Here is a 23,983-nt window from a genome sequence, read left to right as displayed (position 1 = left end):
ACAACAACATTTAGGTTGATTGGATTTTCTACAGTCATTTTCTATTTCGTTTATGAATATATATGATCGAGGTTTAAAATCTGGATATGGTAATCAGATATAATGGGATGACAAAAAGTGAGTCATACAAAAGAATCAGCAGCTCCTTTGGGACTTGTGCATGCTTGGCTTTCCCTTCGGTAGATAGGAGGAGAAACAATGTCTTAAGCATAATACATTTTATTTCATCTTCAAATCCGAATGCCAAAAAACAAAAACAAAAAAAGACATTTGGATTACATGTTCGAAAAATACAATTTAAAACATGGTTTATTGCTCATCTCAAAATTTTAAGTTAATAGAACCAAGCACTCCCCTTTTCCCTTTCCTTTTTCGACGAATGCGTTGCCACAATATACATCTGCCCATGGACGAAACGAAAAAGGATGAGAGACCCAACTCGACAATCTAACATAATGTTCACAAAAGAGATGATATTTATCATAGGAGTTAAGGTACAGCAAAAATAAGCCAGCTGCAAAATATGATGTCATCTCGGATAATAGCAACAAGTCTCTTTCAGAAAACCTTATTGGAGAATGGTATGGAAAGGAAAACATGATCAGATTGGTCATCAAAGCAAAATTTATTTTGCATTCAAATAAAAATTAAAATTCAACAATCAAAACATGATCAGATTGGTCATCAAAGCAAAATTTATTTTACATTCAAATTAAAATTAAAATTCAACAATCAGGCAGTTGTAGGAACCCAAAACTACCTCATTTTGTGGTAACCCTAAAGCCTTCCACCTTGGGCCGCGATTCCTGTGTATTTATTACTATGCTTGGGCTTGTTTGGGTTTTGGGTGTCTACAGTTTGTTTATCTCCCCTCTGCAATCTCAAAATTCATGGTATGTATATATCTCATCATCTTTGGTGTTATATGGGTCACAGATCCTGTGTACCATATAGACGCTTGGACATCTTTGGGTTTCTGGTGTCTACAGTTTCTTAAACATTTTGAGAGTATGATTATTGCAGAAACATATTTGCAGTTACCAACCATGTAGGCATCAAACGTAACCGAAAAAAATGACATGAATCAAGTATGTCTCAAACTGATGCAATCACATTACAGGTTCAACACTAGAATGAATTACTATGGGCAAAGAAGGTTGTTAAGCATAGATCATGGTTATAGGTAATAATATTGATGCCGAAGAGTACCTTCTCTTCTTCAAACTTGTCTCAATGATTATATACATCGGCAGAACTTCCCTGCAACAATTAGTAACAAAAGCAAAGAAAAAACATGAATAATAGAAGAAACAAAATTAAGATGCCAATTCTTAAGAGAACTATCTCACTAGTACCTGCACTTGACCAGCAAGTCCAAATGCAGAAAATTATGGAAATGTCAAGATGCCACAACGTATTGGAATTATATCTAAAAACAAGACTGCCATTTTGCTGCTGTCTTAAGTTCTCAATAAGCAATTGGTAGAAGGATCTCAGGGCCTTTGCATCGTTGGCCTGCTGGAGAACATTTGAGAGCTCAAAGGAAGTAATATGTGGAAGTAGCAACAACTAAAGTTCCAAACGGTTAAAATGCTTATATGCCAAAGAGCAGAATGAACTATGAAGCCAGTAAGATGAATACACAATTAGGGACAAAACATGTATATCTTTTTCTGATCCAATTCTAGAAAAATCTACAGTGTCAAAATATTAGGCATCTGAAGATCAAATTTCGTTCAAAAAATTTACATTATTCTCCTACAACTAGACCACAGAAATATTCAATTTGGCTGGTAGATGTAAACTTTAGAGACCTCAACATATAATCTGTCTTTACTTCAGTCAAATAAGCAATTAAAGTAGTTGATATCGTACCTGCAACTTTTGATAGTATTGTTCTGCTATTTCGTGTGGGCAATGTGCTGCTTGGAGCCCTTGAGACACAAAATGGATAATGAAGTCATTACCCAACTTCTCATACATAACCTTTTGAGCTAGCACAATTTCTCCAAAGAGGACTAACTGTTGAAGGAAGAACATATTGGTAAGCAGTCTAGGTGCAGTAACCATAAGAACAATAGAGACCAGAACAGGAGATGGCAATTACATGCTAGAAATCATCTTCTACGTACTGAAAATACTTCACAATTTAAGGGGGAAAAAAACAAAACATAGATACATAACAGACAAGGATTTCCAAGTTGGTCAACACAGATCAAAATATACCACGCCCAAGAGGTACCAGCACATGGTTTGATATGCTGTGCCAGCAATGCCAACACACGACTAATCCTTTTTATTTATTTATTTATTTTTTTGCTTGGGCCAACCAGCACAGGAGCATGCTAATTGGCATGACATCACAAAACGTTAATCCATGGCTTCAATTAGAACTCTTCTACAGCACTTTGTTATCAACATGTAAATAAATATCATCACTAATAGGCCTCCTTGCTGAATCAGTACCAAAGTCTCACAAATATAAGTGTATAGAGACAACTTTGAGATTCTTTTTTCATACACAAAAAAATCATATTCTTATTGCATTCAATTCAGCTAGTACACTTGCACAATTTATGCCAAAAACATTATTTGTCATCTCATACTCTAGAATTTATACAAATTTGCACCAAGACTTTGATGTTATGTGGCACTCAGCAGGTATGATGCATGGATGGATTAAACCAACAAATTATTTTTCATCATGCTGGTTGCATTTTTTTCATCTACCAAATGATTTTAATCATATTATAGAAATTCTAATAATAATATGAATAACTTATTAAATTTGCATACCAAACACTGGCTGATAGACTAAAAAGCATAGACAAGTTTATAAGCCGAAGCTGTATGCCATCAGAAATAATTGCATTCTAAAAGTACTGGTAGATTGCATGTGGTAGACTGCATGTCTAATTACAAGATTATTAACTGATTTTTCTGAGGAAAATGTACCAATCTTGCATTTCAACTAAGATACACTACAAATGTCAAAAATGAATACTTCTTGCATTTGTTAAACATAAAAAAGGCAAAAATCAAAATGTAGTTAGAGTACACACAGTATTTGCATCACGGAACTCAAATGACTTGTCAAGAACACTGTACAAGCAGCAATTTGTTGCAAACTTCTCGATTACAAAGCTGCGAAATCCAGGAACCTGTTTTTTCAACCAAAAATTACTACAAGATCACAAACTTGATAAAATGAAAAGATTGTCCTATCTTTCTGAGACATGGTTAAGAGTATTAATGGAAAAGGAGTACCTTATCATCACCATTGCAATTAGTGCACCAGTCTCTTATGAGCTTCACGAAGATTTGGACACATAGCTGCCATAGTAATCACGAGGTAGATGTGTATAGTTATTATAACACTGCTATTACATTTTAAAAGCCAGAAGTAAATAGGATGGAAAGAACTTCATCTCGAGTGATGTTTAATTGATACCCGAGTATTTTACACATTAACAAGAGGATTTGCAAGCCTACTAGTTTTAAATTCAATATAGCCTTGTTACATCAACATGGATGTTTGTAAATATATTAACCAAGTCTATACCGAAAACTCTCTCCCTTACCTTCCTAAGAAGTATATCTTTGTGACTGCAAGCAGTTAGTAAAAGCAACTGCATCATTGCATCCAAATATCCCATACAATTTGGAGCAATGAAAACCGACGAAAGATCATGGTTTGCCATCACATGGACAAAGGTATATAATGTTTTTTGCAGTTCTTGAAGTTCACGCACTTCCTGCAGGAGCCAAGTAAACATGGAATTAGGTACATAATCATGGACTAAGTGATGCTAATGAAGTTTCATGGCAGCGGGAAATGTTAAATTATTAGTGGTTCAAGTCACAAGATATTAGCAGTGAGATGAGATTCAATTGATCATACACAAGAAATTGCATGTTTCACGTTTTAGCAAAAGAATAACACACGAAATTAGGAAAGAAGCTATTAAAGAGAAATACCAGAGATGTACACCTAACAACACTAATCCATGCAGAATTCACCATATCCAGCTATTTAAAATTATCTATATATCAAATTCACATGAGCCAGTTCCATTTCAAACCTCAGTATTGCATCCAGGGCCTGAAGGAAATGCATCCTTCGGAAGTATAACAATTAGTCTGCTAGCAATAGCAGGAAATATCTCCACCAGTATGGCCTCTATAGAAGTACCGAATTTGTAGATTAGTTGATTGACTAATACAAGAAAATCCACCATGTCTTTTGGCTGCAAAAACAACAGTTAAGAGTCAATATAAAATAAATTTTATTGAAAGAAATAATAACTTATGACAGGATGGTTCTTACGTAAAGAAACTAAGATTTAACACTAGAACCTCAGAAAATGTGGGGAAAAAAGCAAAACATGTCACGATCCGAGCTTGATGGGATAACTGACTCGTTAACTTCATTGAATCTGAGTCATTTGCTCAAAATACTTAAGTTAAAGTTAATAGTAGTACACTATTAAGAGCTTGACGTCCTTGTCAAAGCCCAACATAGCTCATAACATAGATCAAACTCTAGCATGATGATACATGAGGCATAGTACACCATCAAACTCTTATAAGCTAATCTTAATCTTAGCCTACTTCCGATGTGAGACTAATCGAGATATTACAAAACACCTTTTAAATGAATAAATTAAGAAATAAAAATAAAATTTTAGGAGCTTAAAATCTTGTAACAACTAGCACTATCAATGTTACCCAAGTCATTTCCTTAAACAGACACTTCCAATTATTTGTATTAAGCATTTTTCTCATAATTAATGAAATAAAAAAATGATGTTCATTTTATCGAAAGTTCTTGCTGTTTTCTCTGCTTTCTTTAAGTAACATGTTAGTGAAAATTATTGTTTTCATTATAATTAGAAATATTAATTAAGCAACTGTTATTATTGATCACGATAAGTAAGAATGCACTCCACAATAAAAGTGAAAGACAAGCTTCTAAGTACATGACGATGTATATGATGAAATTATTTGTTCATTGCAGCATCAATGACAGACAGTATCTTCAAGATTTAACTTTTCAGCTTATCTGTTTCATGATGTACCAGTGTCCTCTATCTGAATTCATGCTTCATGATACACTACATTTTCTGCCAAGGAATTGAAGAATGCAGGAGATCTAGCTTCTCAAGTAGTTTCACTAATAAGTAATAACCATAATTAACAAACAAAAAAACCGTCTATGTAGTGGGTATTTGATATTCACATCGAGCTAGTAAGCATACAGAGTCACTGGAACTTAAGACACCTTCAATGATTATACTAATTGCTAATGAACCTTAATAATTCTCTGAATATTTACTCTGTGCTACAGAAACATCAAAAACACATGAAGATACGAGCTCTCTTTAATTTTATTTCCTTGAAAGTTCTGAAAATGTTAACTTATCATTATCTTCATTTTTATTTTTCAAATTGCATTCAGTTCTTATTTTCGAAATTACATATATACCTTTACATTATGCATGCCTCCAATGAACCGAATAACTCATTGTCATACATAGCAACTAGTACCTTGATAAACCTTAAATCATCTTAAAAGAGCCTTGATCAGTGATCAAATCTTATTGCTTAGAGTTCTCTCTATTAAAGGTGCCTTCAACACAACCATTCAATATCCATGACCTTGTAGTTGTCATCACATTGGTAATTTCAACTCTATGAAGAAGACAAAAAAGATCAGTATGCCTATTAGTTAGATTTATCTGCTATTACTTATCATAATCATCTAAGCCTTTGCTGTTAGGATGAGTCAGCCTAAAACATAAGAAAAAGTAAAGACACCACAAATTTTCAGGCATGAAACTCAATACAATATTTAGTGACTCAAGTAGACCAATGTGAAAAATACAACATTCATAACTCAGTTATAATGATATCGGCCTAACTAATATGACATCATTTCCATAACCTTAAAAACAAGAAAAAGAGTACACAGAATAATCAGAAAATAATAATTGGACAAGTTCAGTGGAATAAAACAAGTTGCCATATGTACATTACCCAAGCTAAAAATATTGGAAAACAAAAAAAAAAGCAAGCAAAAGCATGAGAAAAAAGATACCTCACTTTCCACAAGCAGTTGCTTTAGAGCCACAGGAAGGCATGGAAAGATAGATGCTCCCAAAATATCAACCATGCGATGAATGAATGATGTAATCTGCATCCATGTATTTCTTTTGTCATTGATGTCAGATAAAAAAAGGTATGTCAGAAAAGTATATTTAATTTGTCACCTTATTTCGCAACATCTTGATATTTGGAAATGAGATAAGAATTTCTAAGACAACATCTAACGTCTGCAACATAAAGGAGGAAACTCTTAGAAGTGTACCCAAAATATCATTAAAAATATATACTGTTAATCTGCCTTGAACCACACAAAAGCATGTCAACCTATGAAAACTTTCTTGTATTATCTAAATGCACTTCAGAAAAGCCATGCAAAATCAAATAATGTCTTGTACATGCATCAATTTGAAGGATAGCTCAACTAGCCTGCTTAAACATAATTCCAATGGCTGGACGGCTATTTTTAACAAGTCGTTCATTGAATCCCTGTCCATAAACAAGATTTACAGCAATGAGGGTCTATTTCCACAACATATAGATGTTCCAAGACCAAATAAATATTAAAAAAAAAACAAGGTTAGCATACAATCAAAGCTTGAATTCAGAGAGTAAAATTAACCAAGGACAACAAAATAGCTACTTGTTCTTCTCAAAAGACGAAACAGTTTTCAGGAACCATTCGGCACAATCAGTTTTCAAGAACCTGGATCATTTTATTTCTGCCTTTTTCCAAATAGTACTTCCATTTCTGAATTTTTCAAAAACAGTATCCTCTACTCTTAATGGACCATGTGACTGTCTTGTTATCCGATGTATCCTAACAGAACTAGGACAATATGATAATTCCTATCCCGTTATCTGATAAAGAGATGTGACCTTTTTATTCACATATGAACACATAAGTTCCAATAACAAATAACTAAAATAAAAACAGAATGCACATGCTTCTCATTTTTAGAAACACCAAATACGAGGACTCCTTTTAAATGGACAGAGAGAAAACATGTTCGTAAATCAAAAGTTACACCTTGCTTAAAGCATGTAAAGCCATGATAACTTGCTGGATGGTCAAGACTTTTGCTGAAGATTCCTCTAACCCCTGTGCTTTGGCATCCAAAAGCAGCCCACTCAGCTGTATTAGACAACCACAAGTAATAAGTCAACTTATTGGTCATTCACTACATTTGATGCTGAAGCAATTACGAGGACCGGTGAACAAACAGAAGGATAGATGGGAAACAACAAGAAATCTCCAATTCCACATTAACCTTTTCACAAAGAGGGTTGAGAAATGCTGCCAAGTACTCAGATTGCTTTTCCAGGGGTACATCTTCCATGCCAATCAATAATCCTATTGCCTGACATCCCCAGAAACAAATAGAAGGAATGATAAGAACATTATCTTCGCTCAATGAAATTGCAGAGAACACATTTTTCAGTTTCAAGAAGTGACACCTCAAATGTTTGACTGCCATCTTCAGAACCAGGGCACTTGAGATCCTTAGAACTCCAATCTGAGCTAGTGAATTGAGCTACAATATCCTGTAGTCCCTGTGATTCAATAAACCAGATATGAGTAACCTATTTAAGAACAGAAAAAAAGACAGCATAATAAACCATAAACGAAGGGGAAAGGTTACATACTTGCAAAATCATATCCAAGTAAGGCACAAACTTAGCTTTCAGTAACTTGACAGCTCTCATGAAAAGATAACTAGCCCGTCTGCTCACGTTGAGATTTGGATGGTGTATGCCTCTCTCATCCAAGAAGACAGACAGCACATGAGGTACATGCTGAGGATTATCCTGTACAAACTTCATAAACCTCGTGACAGTCTCCAGGTAGATGAGTGCCACCATTCGATGAGAATGGCAAGGGAATCGTGACGAAAGGAGCATATCGACCAACTCATGCAACGACCCACTACCAGTCCTCGCTGCTTCTTCATTTACAGTCTCACCTAACCTGTAGAACAACGTAAGAGTGGCTTCTACTTCCTCCACGCTTGCTTCTGAAGAGGAAAGGGCGCTGATTAATAGAGTTTGGATAAAAAGTCGTGTGACATCGGGTGCAACCCGGCAAACACTACAGAATAGCATAAGCAGCCCCTTCCGGTGTTCGGCCATCTGGTCCTCCTCCTCTCTACCGATTTTATCTGGGATATCAAGATTGCTCCTGTAAGCAGGATCGTAGCATATCTGCTCTCTGATAACTTGTAGAATCCGACCAAGATACATTGCTTGTTTCTGGGAGGGTGACTTCATGGTGGTAACATAATCTGACAGAAAATCGACCACATTACCTAATTCAACTTCCTCGCTTTCCTGCATCACATAGAACACCGAAGGCAGGACCTCCTCAAGAATTTCCAGAGGCGAGGAACCATCTATCTCTGCCGAACCCAGCTTCTTATAGCATTCTAGGGCCTCAGCAGCATACCCGGTGACCAGATCTGGAACCTTTAGAACCAATTCTGGGTCGCTAAACACCCGGTTTATTGGTAGAGTGCGGAGAAGTGCAACCTTCTGGCGAGGATCCATCCTCTTCTGGGCGATGGCAAGAACACAGCCACCAGCAGCAGCTCTCAGTTGCTCGGTCGAGCTGGGAGCAAGAATAAGGTCGAAAAGAAGGGGGACGAATGCTTCGTTGGCGATGAGAGCGATGTCGATCCAAGTGACATAGCGCCGCATGGTGTCAAGGGCTGCGGTGGCGAGGGAAGGGTTGGAGGACCGGTAGAATGACGCCACATCGAACCAATGACGGGCGATCTGGGGGACGCACTGCAGGCGCATGGCGTCTTTGACACGGGTAGCATCGGCGGACTCCTCAGGGGACCGGGGATAGTCGTGGCTGAGGAGGTCATCGTCGAGGGCGACGAGGAGACGGGCGAACATGTCGACGGAGGCGGGGTCGGCGGAGGTGACGCAGGGGAGGGTGCGGAGGAAGGGGTCGGGCCACACGGAGGGGTACTCGAGGCGGATGAGGGCGGCGAGGGCCTGGGCGAGCTTGTTCCTGAGGAAATGAGGGTACGCGGGGGGGAGGGGACGGTCGGACGCGAGGGAGAGGAGGGCGGACCGGAGGAGGTGGAGGTCGGCGGGGGGGATGGAGGGGTAGCAGAGAAGGATGGCGTCGTGGAGGGCCTGGAGGCACCAGAAGTGGACGGGGACGAGGGGGGAGCGGTTGAGCCGATCGAGGCAGAGGCGGAGGAGGGCAGAGGGGTCGGCCTTAGCACGGTCGCAGAAGGCCATGGCCTGGGCGCGGAGAGCCAGGTCGGCGGCGCCGGGTTCGTACACGAGGAGGATCGCCTTCTCGAGGTCGTCCATGGCTACCCCTCCCGCTCAACAACAACAGGATCAGAACCCTCACAATCCCTAGCGGCGAAACACCTCACAAACCCTAGCGTTTCATCGGTTCTTTATTTGCTGGGTTTTGCGGAGGGATACTGCAGACAGACAAGGGCGGTGGTGGCAGAGAAGCGAGATGACGAGGGTTTTATCGATATATAGGTGGCAAAAGAAGGGGGGATGATGCAAAGAATCGTAATAGACTATACAGATTGGTTTCTGGATGAGGGAATTCGATTATGAGTCGGATTATGCTTCAAAGGGGTGGGTGAGTGCGCGTCAACGTAGGAAACGACGGAGGTGGGATAATAGGTTTCGTGGGTTCTGTTTTCATGATCAGCGTCAAAATTGACAATGAATTAATGTTGGAATTGAAATTAGGGGCGGAATGACCAGATTTGTTGACATGATTGGTGCATTGGAACCCAAATGAACTCTGAAATCAAGCAGATTATACAATTCCTAATACTTATAGATAGTTATGGGTATTTCTTCGTTGTTTTGGTATTCAAATAGAATAAAGAATATTTAAAATTCACAAGTTTCTGATAAAAATAATATAAAATAGTTTGCATTAAAATATAGGATGATAAAATACTCGATGATGATGGAGAGCTGACGAGGACAGGTCCCACTAAAGCGGTCGTATAGTGGTTCGTGTGGGTTTGATGTGTCATGATGACAGTCCATGGGGGCCAATGAGTAAATGGATGGCTAATAAAGGCAGCCATTTTACAAAATATATCCTTTAAATATATATATTTACTATTACAAATTTTGATTTAACATATATATATTTCTCCAAATGTCGAGATCGACCATTTTCTTTAAGTAAAAAAATATAAAAATTTAATTATTTAAAATTTAACTTATAATAATCTAGAATATGTCTTATCGGATATTTTTGGAACTAAATAACGTATTGTTTTTGATAAATATCTTGAATAAATCTTTTGTTAATGTTGTTGAATTTGATGATAAGACTTCAAAAAAAAAAGATAAACTCAAATTAACTCGGGTGTCGATTCCAGATGAATCGAATCTGAATCCGACGCAACATCATTTTTAATCGAACCATCCAACTCGGATCGAGTCAAGTAGAAAACTCTTGAATTGAAGTCACATGATCCAAATCAGATTATATATATATCAAGCCGCATCTTCGGCTACATTTATTATGGCTTCATTTTCATGCAATTGAATCACCAATTGCATGGCTATAATGTAGTGGATCCACACAATAAGGGCGTGGGTTGGTCGTTCATTAGAGCTCTTAATTCGTGGAGTTTATTCTAGCTTCTTCTCTGAGGCTTCGACCAGGGAACCAAAGGACACCGACAGCCCCTTCCACCATAGTTTTACCATTGTCATCATCACCCAATTTCCATTGTAGAAATCGATATGACTAGGTTTTGTCTTAAAAAAAATAAGGTCATGCTGGTGGGTCCTCATGGTAGTCGAGTGATGATATTAGCATTGTATATATAAGCTAACATGAGTGGTCTCAAAATGGCCTCTAAGTGTTCGAGGTTGTTCCAAGGGTTCGGGTGGACTTTGGTCTCCTTGAGGGTCTTGCACTAAAGGTCAAAATTGAAGGATATTTCTCGGCCTGATCCCTCCAACGATTGAGTTAGTTTTTTATGGAGTGAAAATAATGAGGGTTTTGGTCTAGCCTTTAATCCTTGTTCAAGCATTAGGGATCAATTTTTATACTTGAGAAGTCGGGGAGGGGATTATGGCCGACGGGTGATAGATCCGTACGTCCTTTTGTGACTCATTTATATGGGGCGACTAGTCCGTACAACCCCCAACAACGCATCGCTAGTAGAAGATGACAGAGGAGCACTGCCTATCAACCCTGACAGCTGACAAAGTTGAGTCAAAAGGCTCCCTGCTAGTTGTTGCCCGTAGGGGCCAACCAAGGGAGGGCACATTTCAGCTTAGTCACCTAGGAACCACTACCCCCGACGATCGACCTGTATCGCCACCTGTGAGTTACGATCCATGTTGGTCAATAGGTTGCTGCCCCATTGTCAATCATGGAGGGAATGACCTGGGACTTATGTCTTCCACATCAACTCTTCAGTGACAGCTAGTTGGCCGATTATGACTATTATTAGAATATTTTCTATCATTTATCCCACTTGAAAGTGTGCTTTAGGACCCTTACAAAGGGGTTTGAGATATGTCGTTTAGCCTTTCTATCAATTGAGGTCTCATTTTTCTTAGTTGAGTTTTCCTTCTTGGGTGCATCGGGTTTCCCAACATTGGGCGTGGGTCGAGTTTCCCAACTCATACAGTTCAAGCACATTTTGCTCGACGTCTCCGCCGTAGCAGACATTTGGCATGGGTCGAGGTTTTTGACTCATATATCTCTAACACATTTTGCTCGACACACCATTGTAGCAGACATCTGGCATGGGTCGAGTTTCTTGACTTAGACACCTCGGGCCCATTTTCCCTAGTGTCTCCGTCATAGCGGACATCTAGCGTAGGTCAAGTTTCTTGACTCGTACATCTCAAGCTAATCATGTGAGTGATAACACGTGTGACATGACATGTACTCTTTTTTCTTATTATTATTTATTTGTATTTTATTACTTTATTTTACATGTTGCATATATTGTGATGTCTATGAATCTATGCAATGAGAATCGAATTATGATGAGATCACGATAATAAGGCTGATTCATCTTTAAACATAAACACTAAATAATTCTGGTTACTCGAGAGAAATATCGAGATAACCAAATAGACTGATGTACTATATACACATCCATATGATTGATACGGCTGGTCTTATAGTTGCTCATTTGAGGATATTAGGGATATAGTGCAGGAACTCATTGGTGAATGAGTTCACTAATTGATCTGCTCATGGAATGCTAGATAGTAAATGATATCTCATTGTCAAACAACAATTTTGTCATTCCAATAGTATATTTGGTCTTTAGATTTTAGACACTAAAGATATCCTATATGAGTACTCGACTTTTTGATATAAGACTTATAGACCTGAAAATTATAGATCTAACATAACCGGTTATCGGGAGTGACAATCAACCTTACGAGGGCTATTGAGTGTCGATAAAGGATCAACTATTCTCGATGTCATGAGAGGAATATTTCATATGTTCTTGCTCAGGCAAATCTCTAACTATGGTTATTCGGATTAAGAGAGAAAGAGTTCTTCGAGAGAATCTAATTAGAGTGAGACTTAGTAGAAACCATATAAACCTAACACCATACCCGAAATATGGTCTTTGGGATATTAAATGAATAAGAGTTTATAAATACATAATAACTAAGGATAGACAAGTTCAATGAATTAGAATTTTCTGTATCGTCTGAGGACTAAGGCATGGTGGCCTAGTACATTCATAGTCGACGAATTGAGTGAATCATTATGAAGATAATAATTCACTAAACCAGAAGGAGTTCTGACAAGTATAATTCATGACCAGCTCGATATTGGGCATAGAGGGTCGCACGCATATGGTAAGTGTTATGACGAGTAAAAATTTAAATATGAGATATCTGCTAGAGCCCATATCTTATTGGATATCCAATAAGCTCCTAAATTATTGGATCTTGTGGATAAGATCCAATAAGAGTCAATGAAAAATTATTGGGTAAAGATCCACTAATCCAAGAGGATGGGGTAGTTGGATGAAAATCTAATACCCAATAGAATATGATCCATTATGTTAAGTTGATAAGAGATATCTATAAATAGAAGGGAACCAAACAGCCATAGGCCAAACCCCTTTTAGCTACCACATCTTAGACTCCTCTCACTTTCTCCTCTCAGCTAGTAGCCCCTTTTAGGGTGTATGGACAATAAGAAGGGATTGACCCTTCTTAATTGCATGGTGCACGCGAAATAGAGATCTGTACAATAATTTGAGGAGTGTCTTCGTAGCCCCGGATCACCGTTATAGAGGAAGCCAGTTAACATCTTTTATCCTAGACACATATGGTATAGAGGAAGCCAGTTAACATCTTTTATCCTAGACACATATAGAGGAAGCCAGTTAACATCTTTTATCCTAGACACATATAAAGGAAGCCAGTTAACATCACTGCTATGTGGATCACTAATTGATCCACTCACGGAATATTGGATAGTTAATTATACTTCATTACTAGACAACGATTTTGTTGTCTCAGTTTTATGTCTGGTTCTTAGACTTGAGATACCAAGGATGCCATGTATGAGTACTTTATTCTTTGATACCGAACTTGTAGGTTTGGATGTTTCAGATCTAGCACAATCGATTATCAAGAGTTGTAGTCAACCTTACGAGAGTCATTGAGTGTCAATGGAGGATTATATAGTATCGATGTCATGAGAGGAATATCTTATATATTCTCACTCAAGCAAATCCCTGATCATGGTCATTCAGATTGAGAGAGAAAGAGTTCTCTAGGAGAATCCGATTAAAGCAAGACTTGAGTAGTTTCCATATGACCTTGATAGCACCATGCCCGATATACAATATCTGAGATATTAGATGGATGAGGGACTATAGATACAACGATAACCGATGATAGACAGATCCAATGGATTAGATTCTTCTATATTGTCTAATGACTACGATGTAGTGGCATAGTACATTCGTAGTCGATAAGTCAAGTGAATCATTATAAAAGATACAATTCACCAAGTCAAAAGAAGTTATGATAAGTATAACTCATGACCAGTTCGATATTGAGCATAGAGGAACATACACATATGGTAGGTGTTGTCACGAGTAGAGGTCAAAATATGAAATATCCATTGGAAGCATATCTTATTAGATATCCAGTAAACCCTTGAATTATTGAATCTTGTAAATAAGATCCAATGAGAGATTATTGGGTAGAGATCTGCTAATCAAAGAGACTTAGGTAGTTAGATGGAGATCTAGTACCCAATTGAGCAGGATGCATTAGGGTTAAGTTGATAAGAACCTATATAAATATGAGAGAACCAAAGGGGCATAGGCCAGACCTCTTTTACCTGCCACCTTCTATTCTCCTCCCTCCCACTCCTTCTCAACTGACAACCTCTATTTGGGGCGTGCATATAACAAGAAAGATCAACCCTTTCTTAATCACGTGGTATGCGTGGAGAGGAAGATCGTGCGGAAATTTGATGAGCGTTTTCACCGCATCTACCATGTAGATTACCCATAGAGAGGAAAACAAATTACCTCATTCATCCTCTCCTATAAATCTGAATGTTTTCAAGGATATACGATCTCCTTAGATAACACATCTTTCATATATACGTAATTTTTTATTTTATGATTTTTCGCATATTAATCTTTGCACTACGATAAGAACTATTTTTTATGGGAAATATGATATTTTTATTTTCTATTATTTCACTGTGTATATAATGCTGCCTAAGGTTTCCCAACATTTTCACCATGGTAAACATCTGGCGTGGGTCAAGTTTCTCAACTCACACACCTTAGGTATATTTTTTCTAATGCCTCCACCGGAGCGGACATCTTGGTGTGGGTCTGCTTTTCTAACTCACATATCTCGGACACATTTTGCCTAATGACTCCACCATAAGGGGTATCTTGGCATGAGTCAGAATTCTTGACTCACACATCTTGGGCATATTTTGTCTGATGCCTCGATAGACATTTGGCATAGGCCACGTTTCCTAACTCACATATCTTATGTACATTTTACTCGATGCCTTGATAGACGTTTAACCTAGATTACGTTTTTTCAACTCACATATCTCAAGCATATTTTGCCAGATGCCTCCGTCGTAGTGGGTATCCGGTATGGGTCGAGTTTTCAAACTTACACATCTTGGGCATATTTTGGTTGATGTCTCCATTATAATGGACATCTAGCATGGGTTGAATTTCATGACTCACACATCTCAAACACATTTTGCCCGATGCCTCTGTCGTAGTGGATATCTTAGCGTGGGTCAGATTTCTCGACTCACACATCTTGTGCATATTTTACCCGATGCCTCGGGCATATTTTGCCTGATGTCTCTACCGTAGTGAGTATTTTGGCGGGAGTTAAACTTTCCAACTTACATATCTCTGACACATTTTGCCTGATGCCCCCTCCATAATAAACATCTAGCGTGGGTAGGATTTCTTGACTCACATATCTCGAGCATATTTTGCCTAATACCTTCACTATAGTGGGCCTTCATCTCTTGCTATAGCGGATCTTGGGCTTCCATCGTGGTGGGGCCTTTGTCTCATATCGTGGTGTATCACATGCTTCTATTGTAGCAGGCCTTCATCTCTTACTATAGCAAATCTTGAGCTTCCACTATAGTAGGACTCGTCTCTCACCATAACAGATCTTGAGCTTCTGTCGTAGCAAGCCTTCGTCTCCTATCGTAGCAGATCTTGGGCTTTTGTCATGGCGAGCCTTTGTCTCTAAATGTAGTTGATCTTTGGCTTTAGCCGTGGCATGCCTTCGTCTCTCACTATTGCAGATATGAGGCTTTCGTTATGGTAGGCCTTCGTCTCTTGCCATAATAGATCTTAGGCTTCCACCATGGTGTGAGCCTTTGTCTCCCGCCATAGTGGACCTTGGGCTTCTATCATGGCAAGCTTTTATCTCTCACTGTAATGGATCATAAGCTTTCACCGTGGCGAGCCTTCATCCCCTATTATTGCATGTCTGGGTCCCTTACTGTAGCGAGTCTTTTGTCTTGTCATGGTAAATCGAGTCATCATATCGTGGCAGGTCGAGCTTTCCTATCATAACTGGTTGAGGCATCAGGCCGTAGCAAGTTTTTCCTACCTCGTTAGGGCGAGCCTTCTCGTTTGCTCGGTGCAGCAGGCCTTGAGGTTCGCATCGTCTCGGTGGGCTTCAAAGTGTTGATTGTATATGGTGGCTTTATTTTTTCGTATCTTTGCACATTTTTATGGATGGCTATTTGCTCGATTAGATTATTAGATGCACTTGATGGCTAATTATTACTCTCTTTCTCTTACATTATTCTGCTAAATGTTCTCTCTTTAGCACAGAAAAGTATTTATGCTGCTTTAAATTTGTGAACAGATTGAGACATTACAGTGGTTAAATTGTATGGTGTAAACAAAGCGTGTAGAAAAGAAACATACCGGAAGGATTCCCGCTCATCCACGTTCAAACTTCTCTTCCTCCACCAAAGCCAAAGGTGCCGCGTAGACGGGTACGATGGGTGGGTCCACTTACCAAACGTATCCGTTACGCCGGCGCTCCTTCAGGCTCCAACGTTCGCAACGCAACCAGCTCGCATATAAACGCTTCGGTGTGAGGTTGATGACAGAGCCATGGCTTCCAAGATGAAGCGGCCGAGCAGCTCTTCTTCTCTCCCAAGCCTCCTCCTCTCCTCCCTCAACCTCTTCCTCCTCGTCCTCGCCTCGGCCTCCTTCGCCCCAGTCTTCCTTCTTAGGACCTCCCCGACCTCCTCCGGCTGGGCCCTCGTCGCAATCTCCTCCGCCACCGTCGTCTCCTCTCTTCTGGGCTTCTTCTCCCAGCTCACCCACCTCTGCTTCCTCGCCCATGTCTCCTTCGTCCTCGCTTCCTCCGTCGGCCAGGCGCTCGGCTTCCTCGCCCTGTTCCTCCGCCCCGACCCCAGCCTGCAGCTGCTGGGCTCGGCCAGGAGCAGAAGGGAGCAGCGGGCGCTGGCGAAGGTAGAGGAGGCGCTGCTGCTGGGGATGTTCCTGGTGCAGTCGCTGGAGCTGGTCGCCGCCTGCGCGGTGCAGCGGTGGTGGGCGCGGCAGTTCGAGGAGGTGGAGGCCGAGCGGGAGGCGTCGGCGAGGAAGCGGAGCCGGAGGATGGCCCGGGTGCAGGAGGAGGCCATCGCGAACGCGGCGGCCATGGCGGAAGCTAAGGCGAGGGAGTTGGAGGAGAAGATGAGGGCGAACAACAAGGGACAGTGGGTGAAGAATGATTTCGAAGGATAAGCGATGAGAGGGGCTTCCCGTATGGTTGATTCTATGGACGTAATTTAGCATTGTTTGGTCGATCACCATAGGGGTGGCGGCCACCAAATGCTATGTTCTCCTCCGTCTTATATTCCTACTTGTATTATATTTGCATTTATGTTCGTGATTTGTGGTGTGGGCTTTATGAGCCCCGCATTTATATTCTATGGACTAACTCGTTATAAGAGGCTTAAACCCGATGCCCGCGCCACGCTCAAGGCTCGACGCATGCTTGGAACCTCCGTACCTTACCGCCGTCTCTCCGACTCCATCTCCTCTCTTCCTGCTCTAAAATGCCTCCACGCCGTGGTCCTCAAGGAAGGCCTCGCCCACCGCCTCCCGTTGGCCACCAAGCTCCTCTCCCTCGCCGTTTCCCTCTCCCCCGCCGTCGACTACGCCCGCAAGCTGTTCGACGCCGCGCCCCGCCGGGACTCCTTCATGTGGAACACCCTCCTCCGCGCCTACGCCGACCTCGGCCCCTGCGAAGAGGTCCCCGTTCTCTACAGGCAGATGCACCGGGACGGCCTCTCGCCCGACCCCTTCACCTTTCCCTTCGTTGTCCGATCGTGCGCGGTCGTCTCCGCCCTCCGCGAAGGGAAGCAGGCCCACTGCAACGCGATCAAGCACGGCTTCGGTTCGAACGCCTTTCTGCAGAGCGCGCTGGTCACCATGTACGCCCAGAACGGCGTGATTTCCGACTCCGCGTTGGTTTTCGGTGAGATGGCCTTCAGAAACATCGTATCCTGGACTTCGATGATCGCCGGGTACGTCCAGAATAGCGTCTTCGGTAAGGCGCTGGGTGTTTTCCGATGGATGCTGGACTCGGGGACGCAGCCTAATGAGGTCACCCTCGTGAGTGTTCTCCCTGCTTTGAGAGGTTCGGAATGTCTGACCTCTGGGATGTCGATCCACGGGTTCGTGATCAAACTGGGCTTCGACTCCCACCTTTCATTGGCGAACGCTCTGATCGCCGTGTATGGTAGATGCGGGGGCACAAGTGTGGCGAGGTACCTGTTCGACGGAATGCCGGCCCGAGACTCGGTCTCGTGGAGCACCATGATCGCCATGTACGAGCAAAGCAGCGAGGGAATCAACGCGATCAAGCTATTCCGGAGAATGCTGACGGAGAAGGTGGCGCCCAGCAGCGTCACATTGGTCAGCGTCATATCAGCTTGTGCCGCCTCCGGAGACCTCGAAACCGGCAAATGGGTGCACGGCTTCGCTCGGAACAGGGGGTTCGACGCCGATGTAAGGGTCGGCAACGCGTTGCTGGACATGTACGGCAAGTGTGGGAGCGTAGATGCGGCCAGAGATGTTTTCGAGAAGCTGGCATGGAAGGGAGGGGTGGTCTCTTGGAGCGCCATGATCAGGGCCTACGCGGCGCACGGGCAGGTGGAGGCAGCGTTGCAGCTCTTCGCTCGGATGCGATATGAGGGCGTTCGACCAAACAGTTTCACGTATACCTCAGTTCTGGCAGCGTGCAGCCATTCCGGTCTCGTGGAGGAGGGGATGAACCATTTTGAAAGCATGAGGGAGTACGGGTTGACCCCCACGCTGGAGCACTGTGCTTGCTTGGTGGACCTCCTCGGTCGTGCCGGTAGTTTGGTGGATGCGTACGAGTTCGTAAAGAGGATGCCCTCGGAGCCCGATGTAGGGGTGTGGGGGGCGCTGCTGGGGGCTTGCAGAATTCACGGGGACGTCAACTTGGCTGAGTCGATATGGGAGGAACTCTTCCGCCTCGGTTGCAGCAGCGTCACGCTGTACGTGCTGATGGCGAACATCTATGCAGAAGCCGGCCGGTGGGAGGATGCGGCGAGGGTGAGAGACATGATGAGGGGGATGGAGCTGAGAAAGGACCCCGCATGCAGTTCTGTGAATGCAGATAAGCGCTCCCATAGAGATAGAGGGCGGCCATTAACAAACAAGAGACGAATCTGTGACGCACGTTGCAGATAAGACGGACATGAGCAGATGCACAGTGGTCAATGATGTTTCGTAAAGGTTTCTTATGTATTTGACATTAAAATTTGTGCGACATTCTTTCGGAAGAAAAAGAGGTTAGACTTGGGAGGATATACAACAATTAGCGGAATTTCTCGTCGACTATACTTGATTCCATGAGTATAAAGAAGCGTGTTGATGTTTGAGAAAATCTATTGATGCTGACCTTTACAGGAGGACATGGAAACAGTCGGTTGCCGGAGGAAACTTCAAATCTTCAAGCACAGCAAGTAGTTCTTGTCAGCCGGTGAGTGAGGACCAGCCTGTTCGACCATCTGCAAGGGTGTGCAACAAATGTAAATTTGGGAATGACCAAACGATAGAGCATCAGGCTGTGTTTGCAATGTAGAATTACGATGGCATACCTGAAATCCTATTTGCTCATATAGTTTCTGAGCTCCGATGTTATCCCTGTCCACATCTACAAAGATCTGGTTGGTCCCTGCAACGCAAGAAAAGAACATCTTAGTAAGAAGAACGACATAAAGAGGAAGACCAATCAGCCTTCACGCATGCTAATTAAACATAGATACAGGAATGAGAAGATACATGTACTCGCCCACAATTATTATCTAACCATTCATGCCATACTACCATCATTTGGAATTAGAAAACATGGATAGAAGCTCATGACTTACCATATGATGTGGCCACCTCAATAGCTAACGATAACATGTTTGTGGCAATGCCTTGCCGACGGGCATGCTTGGCAACACACAAGTTTGCGATATATGCATATCTTGGTCGCTCTGTCTGGGAGAGATTGGAAGATGCTGGTGGCTTCATGCGCTCCTGCTAGACTTTTTAACTCATGAATTTACCAAGAGATGCAACAAAACAGTGAAATAAGGGATCAAACGTGTTGCATACTCCAGGAATTGTCTCTCCGCATAAAAAATGCCGTATGCTTAAATCTAGGGTCCCAAATATGCTCTTCATCACAGCGTGCTTAATATTTTCTTCATGCTTCCTTACCTGGTAATTATGAACACAGCACAAAGCAAAATATTAAGACGTGGTCATTATGGGCCTTTTACCGATTAAAAGAAAAGATTATATATCATGTCAGAGTGAAAGCATGGGTAGTAATAAAATTCAGAATTGATGCATGAGGGAAAAGAATGAAGAATCTTTACAATTAGGCAGTACTTGAACAATCTAATTTTTAGATAAAGCTACTAAAAGCTAAATTCATCAGAATTTAGTAGAGCTGGAAAAATGGTTTCACTATGGGTATAGTGTTATTTGGCAAGTCATGCAAGGTCACGACAAGTTGAAGAAATAGATCTTGATTTGACAATATATGCTCTAATGAAATTACGTAAAACTAAAGAACTAGGTCTAACCTTTTTTTTTCTTAATGGATCATTTATTCAGAAAACTATATATCAACTGAAAAAAAAGGAGAAAATGGTGCAGGAAGATAACAAAATGTTTAGGGTATCATATAATGATGTTATCTTGGTTCTGATGATGCGTGTAAAAAAGTAGAACAACTCAAATATATACACTGCGGACATGTCAATAGGAGGGTCATATATGGACCTTGATTTGTTCACAACTAAATATGCTATATATCTCTTCTCAAAAGGGAAAAAAAAAGCCTAAATATCTTCACGGTCCTTGCTGTCAGCTCCAGCACAAGATCCAACTCTAGCATGAGAGTTCACCTACCAAGTAGATACCAAGACCTTTTACTTAATAATTTATTGATATCATCTCTAGCACACAAACTAACTCAACTATAGATTCCCAAAGGACCTAAGGCTTCATTATTAACTTACCAATTAGATATTAAGACATTTTACTAAATAACTTATTGATGTCATACACCATTACGATTCCCTAAAAATTATTAAACTAAGATACTATTGTATGACCAAAAAAAAAAAATCCTTTTCCCTTCCACAAGGATGATCATACATCAAATCTGCAACTTCAAGTACTGCAACTCTACAGATGTTGAAGTTTGCACTCTATTCCACAGTCCTAATCAGTATGGAATCTGTGAGACAACCCATATGCATAACAACCTTGATGAATTGCTTCAGCATTCATTTAATGCTATGTGAGTTTCTGAGGCTGCAATGAAGGTAATAAAACTTGATAAAATCTTCAGGTTTAGTAGGCTAAGTAGCATCACACTACCAAGCACAAACTGCCTAGCAAGATGTTCCACCTAATCTCGAAATTGGCACAAACAAATGCATGTTGCAATGCAACAATTGAAGATAGGCTATTCCTTTTTTCAAGCATAAGTTACAGAATGATGCAAGTAATGCAAGTCAAATGTAGCCATAAGTTACAGTCTGTAATGCCAGCAAAGTAATCGGTAAATACTACATATATTTTGCCCATACCACAACAATGCAGACACACTTCTCATCTTGGTTCCTACTGCATCTTTTCTTTAGCGAATTGAATTCCTGCATCATATTGGCTCATCAAGTTGCAGCCAGTTTATAATATAGGAATATAAAGTCTAACAACAATAAGACAAACTCAAATGGGAAATCAAAAGCCTCAGGTCATTAACAAAAAAATATTGATGGAAAATTTTGGTAACTTGTTCATGGAAGATGATACACTAGTAGCTAAAACCAGATCTGGGAATACCTCTGTATCCACTCCCTAGTGTCCATGCCAGATATTGGGAGTTGGATATCTATCAATATGTCAGTTCATTATTATTCAACTTTTGTTTTGTGAATTTGATTATAATTACTCTTTTTCCCAAAAGTAACTCCCCCCATCTAAAACATGTTCAAAATGGGCTTTTCCGTCATGCAGGATAGTAAAAGTGCCAACATTGATTTTTTTTTCCCCTATGCATCCGCTAGTCAATCTTTCTCCCTTCTTCAGTTCCTAATGTCTGTCTAAGAAACTCAAGTTTGTTTGTTTTACTTATTTAAAACAGAAATATTAAAAATTATAGAAAATGGAACTGTAAAAATGGAACTAAGAAATGGCCAAGAAAAAAGCCAATCCACGTACTATAATTCTCATCATCTGCCCAAAAGTGCACCAAATTCTGCCTGATTAGCCCAAATACATGTCTATAATTAACCACTATGATTTAAAAAAAGAGAGACAGAGTTCCCGATACACTGACAAAAGTACCTTTTTGCTAAATTATGCGAAAAAAAGACCCTGAAAATTCCTTAATGTACAAGTTCCTAAAAGTGTGTTATTGACTATAACCAAGTCAAAAAGTCTTCTTACAGTGACTTTACATAACAGTCACTTTAATTCGTTGCTATTTGATATTGTACCATCCGTTGCTTGCTTCCAAACCTTTATGTGATTCAATTATTGCAAATTATGTACATGTTGCAAATGGTTTTGTTTCAGACATGGTAGAACATGTAAGTATTGCGGTTGCATTTGAGAATTTTCAAGAGATATCAAGGTCTGTATATCATTTTATAACCATCCTAAAGTCAATTTCACTATTCAAGCCAACTTTGCAGTACCTCTCAAAACATTCCTTGATCATCAATCATAGAATGGTCCTATCTTGTCGTAAACGTGCTTCCAATTAGTTACAAAGATATCAATTACATCCACGGTGAAGTATGTCATACCTGAACTGTGAATTGCCTTTTATGATTTTGAAGATGGCTGCAATAGTGCAATGACAAACCCAAAGTTAGTCATTCAGTGCCATCTTCCCTTTTCCGCAAAGGAAAAAGCAAGCGGTGATGAATGAGAGAGATAGAGAACTAAGATTCTGTTGGATGTTGGTCTGTTACTCGAACATCTGAGCGCTCCTCCCAATAGCTTTCCGCCCTTAACCACGCCGCCATCTATCATGAAGAAATACCAAAAGAAATCAAGAAACCCTAGATTCGAGATAGTGAATGATTCCAAAGAAGCCAAGGAATGGAGAAATGTATCGATCATCATCAACATGGCATTCCTGTCCTACGATCTAAGGTTGAGCTCACCCAAAGTTCTTCATCAAGAACGGCCTCCCGCGCAACCAAACGACCGAAGGCCCTTCTGTGCTCGCAATCGAATTCGTCATCCGGAGGCTGCAGACAGTCGAAGCGAAGGTTCGATCGACTCGATGAGGCCTCGATTTGAGGAATTCTTGGTCCCAGATCGCGTTGACTATACGACATCTCGAGCCGCGGAAATCCTGGGGCCGAACGAAGATCAAAGTCGACGCCGTCCTCCTCGGGGTCGGAAGATATAGCCGACCCATCTTTCCTACAAATTCCCCTCCGAAGATTAGAAGATCGCATCTCTAAGAGATACATTTCAAGAAACCCATTAGAAGATCGCACCGCCAAGAGATAGATAACCACCAAGAAAAAGGCCGACAAAGAGGATCCACATCTCTTTGCGCAGATAGAGCAGGAACCATCTTTTCCGGATTATATTCACGACACAGAGCGAGAGGATTCTACTCACATGACGGCTAAGGCGAAACTTCTCAGAGGTTTCCGTCGATCTTGAATGCGGAAGACTAGTACTCGCCGGAGACCCGCCTGTCGAGCGGCGACAACCGCCACCATCGGTGAGAGAGAGGGAAAGTGAGGAGAGAGCGTCGGTCGTTGCTGTCAACTAATTTTAATTGG

General features: G+C 41.0%; 4 protein-coding genes across 7 annotated transcripts; 2 read left to right on the top strand and 2 right to left on the bottom strand.

Annotated features, from left to right (window-relative positions):
- Window positions 1–203: 203 nt before the first annotated feature.
- LOC135586686 (exportin-T-like) lies at window positions 204–9,718 on the bottom strand. 3 transcript variants are annotated; one of them, XM_065187008.1, is made up of 15 exons: window positions 7,750–9,716; window positions 7,561–7,656; window positions 7,374–7,463; window positions 7,133–7,237; window positions 6,532–6,591; window positions 6,270–6,332; window positions 6,098–6,193; window positions 4,083–4,247; window positions 3,582–3,755; window positions 3,268–3,333; window positions 3,063–3,161; window positions 1,876–2,022; window positions 1,356–1,518; window positions 1,210–1,260; window positions 204–400 (listed from the first exon to the last, which is right to left on the bottom strand). In XM_065187008.1, exons 1-14 carry the CDS (start codon window positions 9,427–9,429, stop codon window positions 1,238–1,240), a joined length of 3,027 nt encoding a protein of 1,008 aa, XP_065043080.1. In that variant the 5' UTR covers window positions 9,430–9,716; the 3' UTR covers window positions 204–400; window positions 1,210–1,237. The 3 variants fall into 3 exon arrangements, with proteins under 3 accessions (XP_065043080.1, XP_065043081.1, XP_065043082.1); XM_065187009.1 differs by having other exon boundaries at window positions 1,356–1,515; window positions 7,750–9,714; XM_065187010.1 differs by lacking the exon at window positions 6,532–6,591 and having other exon boundaries at window positions 7,750–9,718.
- Window positions 9,719–16,724: 7,006 nt separating this feature from the next.
- On the top strand, window positions 16,725–17,563 carry LOC103987563 (uncharacterized). The gene has a single exon (XM_009405893.3). The coding sequence runs from the start codon at window positions 16,743–16,745 to the stop codon at window positions 17,376–17,378; it is 636 nt and encodes a 211-aa protein (XP_009404168.2). The 5' UTR covers window positions 16,725–16,742; the 3' UTR covers window positions 17,379–17,563.
- On the top strand, window positions 17,466–19,355 carry LOC103987561 (putative pentatricopeptide repeat-containing protein At3g05240). The gene has a single exon (XM_009405891.3). It carries the CDS (start codon window positions 17,466–17,468, stop codon window positions 19,353–19,355), a length of 1,890 nt encoding a protein of 629 aa, XP_009404166.3.
- Window positions 19,206–23,973, bottom strand: LOC103987562 (GCN5-related N-acetyltransferase 6, chloroplastic). Of its 2 annotated transcripts, XM_065187002.1 has the most exons (10): window positions 23,817–23,973; window positions 23,348–23,612; window positions 23,124–23,206; window positions 22,985–23,021; window positions 21,761–21,826; window positions 20,271–20,375; window positions 20,039–20,192; window positions 19,766–19,842; window positions 19,567–19,675; window positions 19,206–19,333 (listed from the first exon to the last, which is right to left on the bottom strand). In XM_065187002.1, exons 1-9 carry the CDS (start codon window positions 23,918–23,920, stop codon window positions 19,610–19,612), a joined length of 957 nt encoding a protein of 318 aa, XP_065043074.1. In that variant the 5' UTR covers window positions 23,921–23,973; the 3' UTR covers window positions 19,206–19,333; window positions 19,567–19,609. The 2 variants fall into 2 exon arrangements, with proteins under 2 accessions (XP_065043074.1, XP_009404167.3); XM_009405892.3 differs by lacking the exon at window positions 19,206–19,333 and having other exon boundaries at window positions 19,391–19,675.
- Window positions 23,974–23,983: the final 10 nt, after the last annotated feature.

This window comes from Musa acuminata, chromosome BXJ1-6, assembly GCF_036884655.1.
Source record: "Musa acuminata AAA Group cultivar baxijiao chromosome BXJ1-6, Cavendish_Baxijiao_AAA, whole genome shotgun sequence".
NCBI classification, from domain to species: Eukaryota; Viridiplantae; Streptophyta; class Magnoliopsida; order Zingiberales; family Musaceae; genus Musa; species Musa acuminata.
The sequence above is the reverse complement of the archived record's forward strand: the minus strand, read 5'-3'. Positions and strand labels throughout refer to the sequence as shown.

What these genes read in the sequence shown, in the direction of transcription:
- LOC135586686 (XM_065187008.1), bottom strand. Translation starts at nt 9,429, where the DNA reads ATGGACGACCTCGAGAAGGCGATCCTCCTCGTGTACGAACCCGGCGCC. An exon ending in TCAACCCTCTTTGTGAAAAG is followed by an intron (nt 7,238 to 7,373) that starts GTTAATGTGGAA and finishes TGTCTAATACAG; the next exon opens with CTGAGTGGGCTGCTTTTGGA. An exon ending in TTGGAATTATGTTTAAGCAG is followed by an intron (nt 6,333 to 6,531) that starts GCTAGTTGAGCT and finishes TTTATGTTGCAG; the next exon opens with ACGTTAGATGTTGTCTTAGA.
- LOC103987563 (XM_009405893.3), top strand. Translation starts at nt 16,743, where the DNA reads ATGGCTTCCAAGATGAAGCGGCCGAGCAGCTCTTCTTCTCTCCCAAGC.
- LOC103987561 (XM_009405891.3), top strand. Translation starts at nt 17,466, where the DNA reads ATGCTATGTTCTCCTCCGTCTTATATTCCTACTTGTATTATATTTGCA.
- LOC103987562 (XM_065187002.1), bottom strand. Translation starts at nt 23,920, where the DNA reads ATGGTGGCGGTTGTCGCCGCTCGACAGGCGGGTCTCCGGCGAGTACTA. An exon ending in TTCTTGATGAAGAACTTTGG is followed by an intron (nt 23,207 to 23,347) that starts GTGAGCTCAACC and finishes TCTTCATGATAG; the next exon opens with ATGGCGGCGTGGTTAAGGGC. An exon ending in AGTGTGTCTGCATTGTTGTG is followed by an intron (nt 20,376 to 21,760) that starts GTATGGGCAAAA and finishes CATAATTACCAG; the next exon opens with GTAAGGAAGCATGAAGAAAA.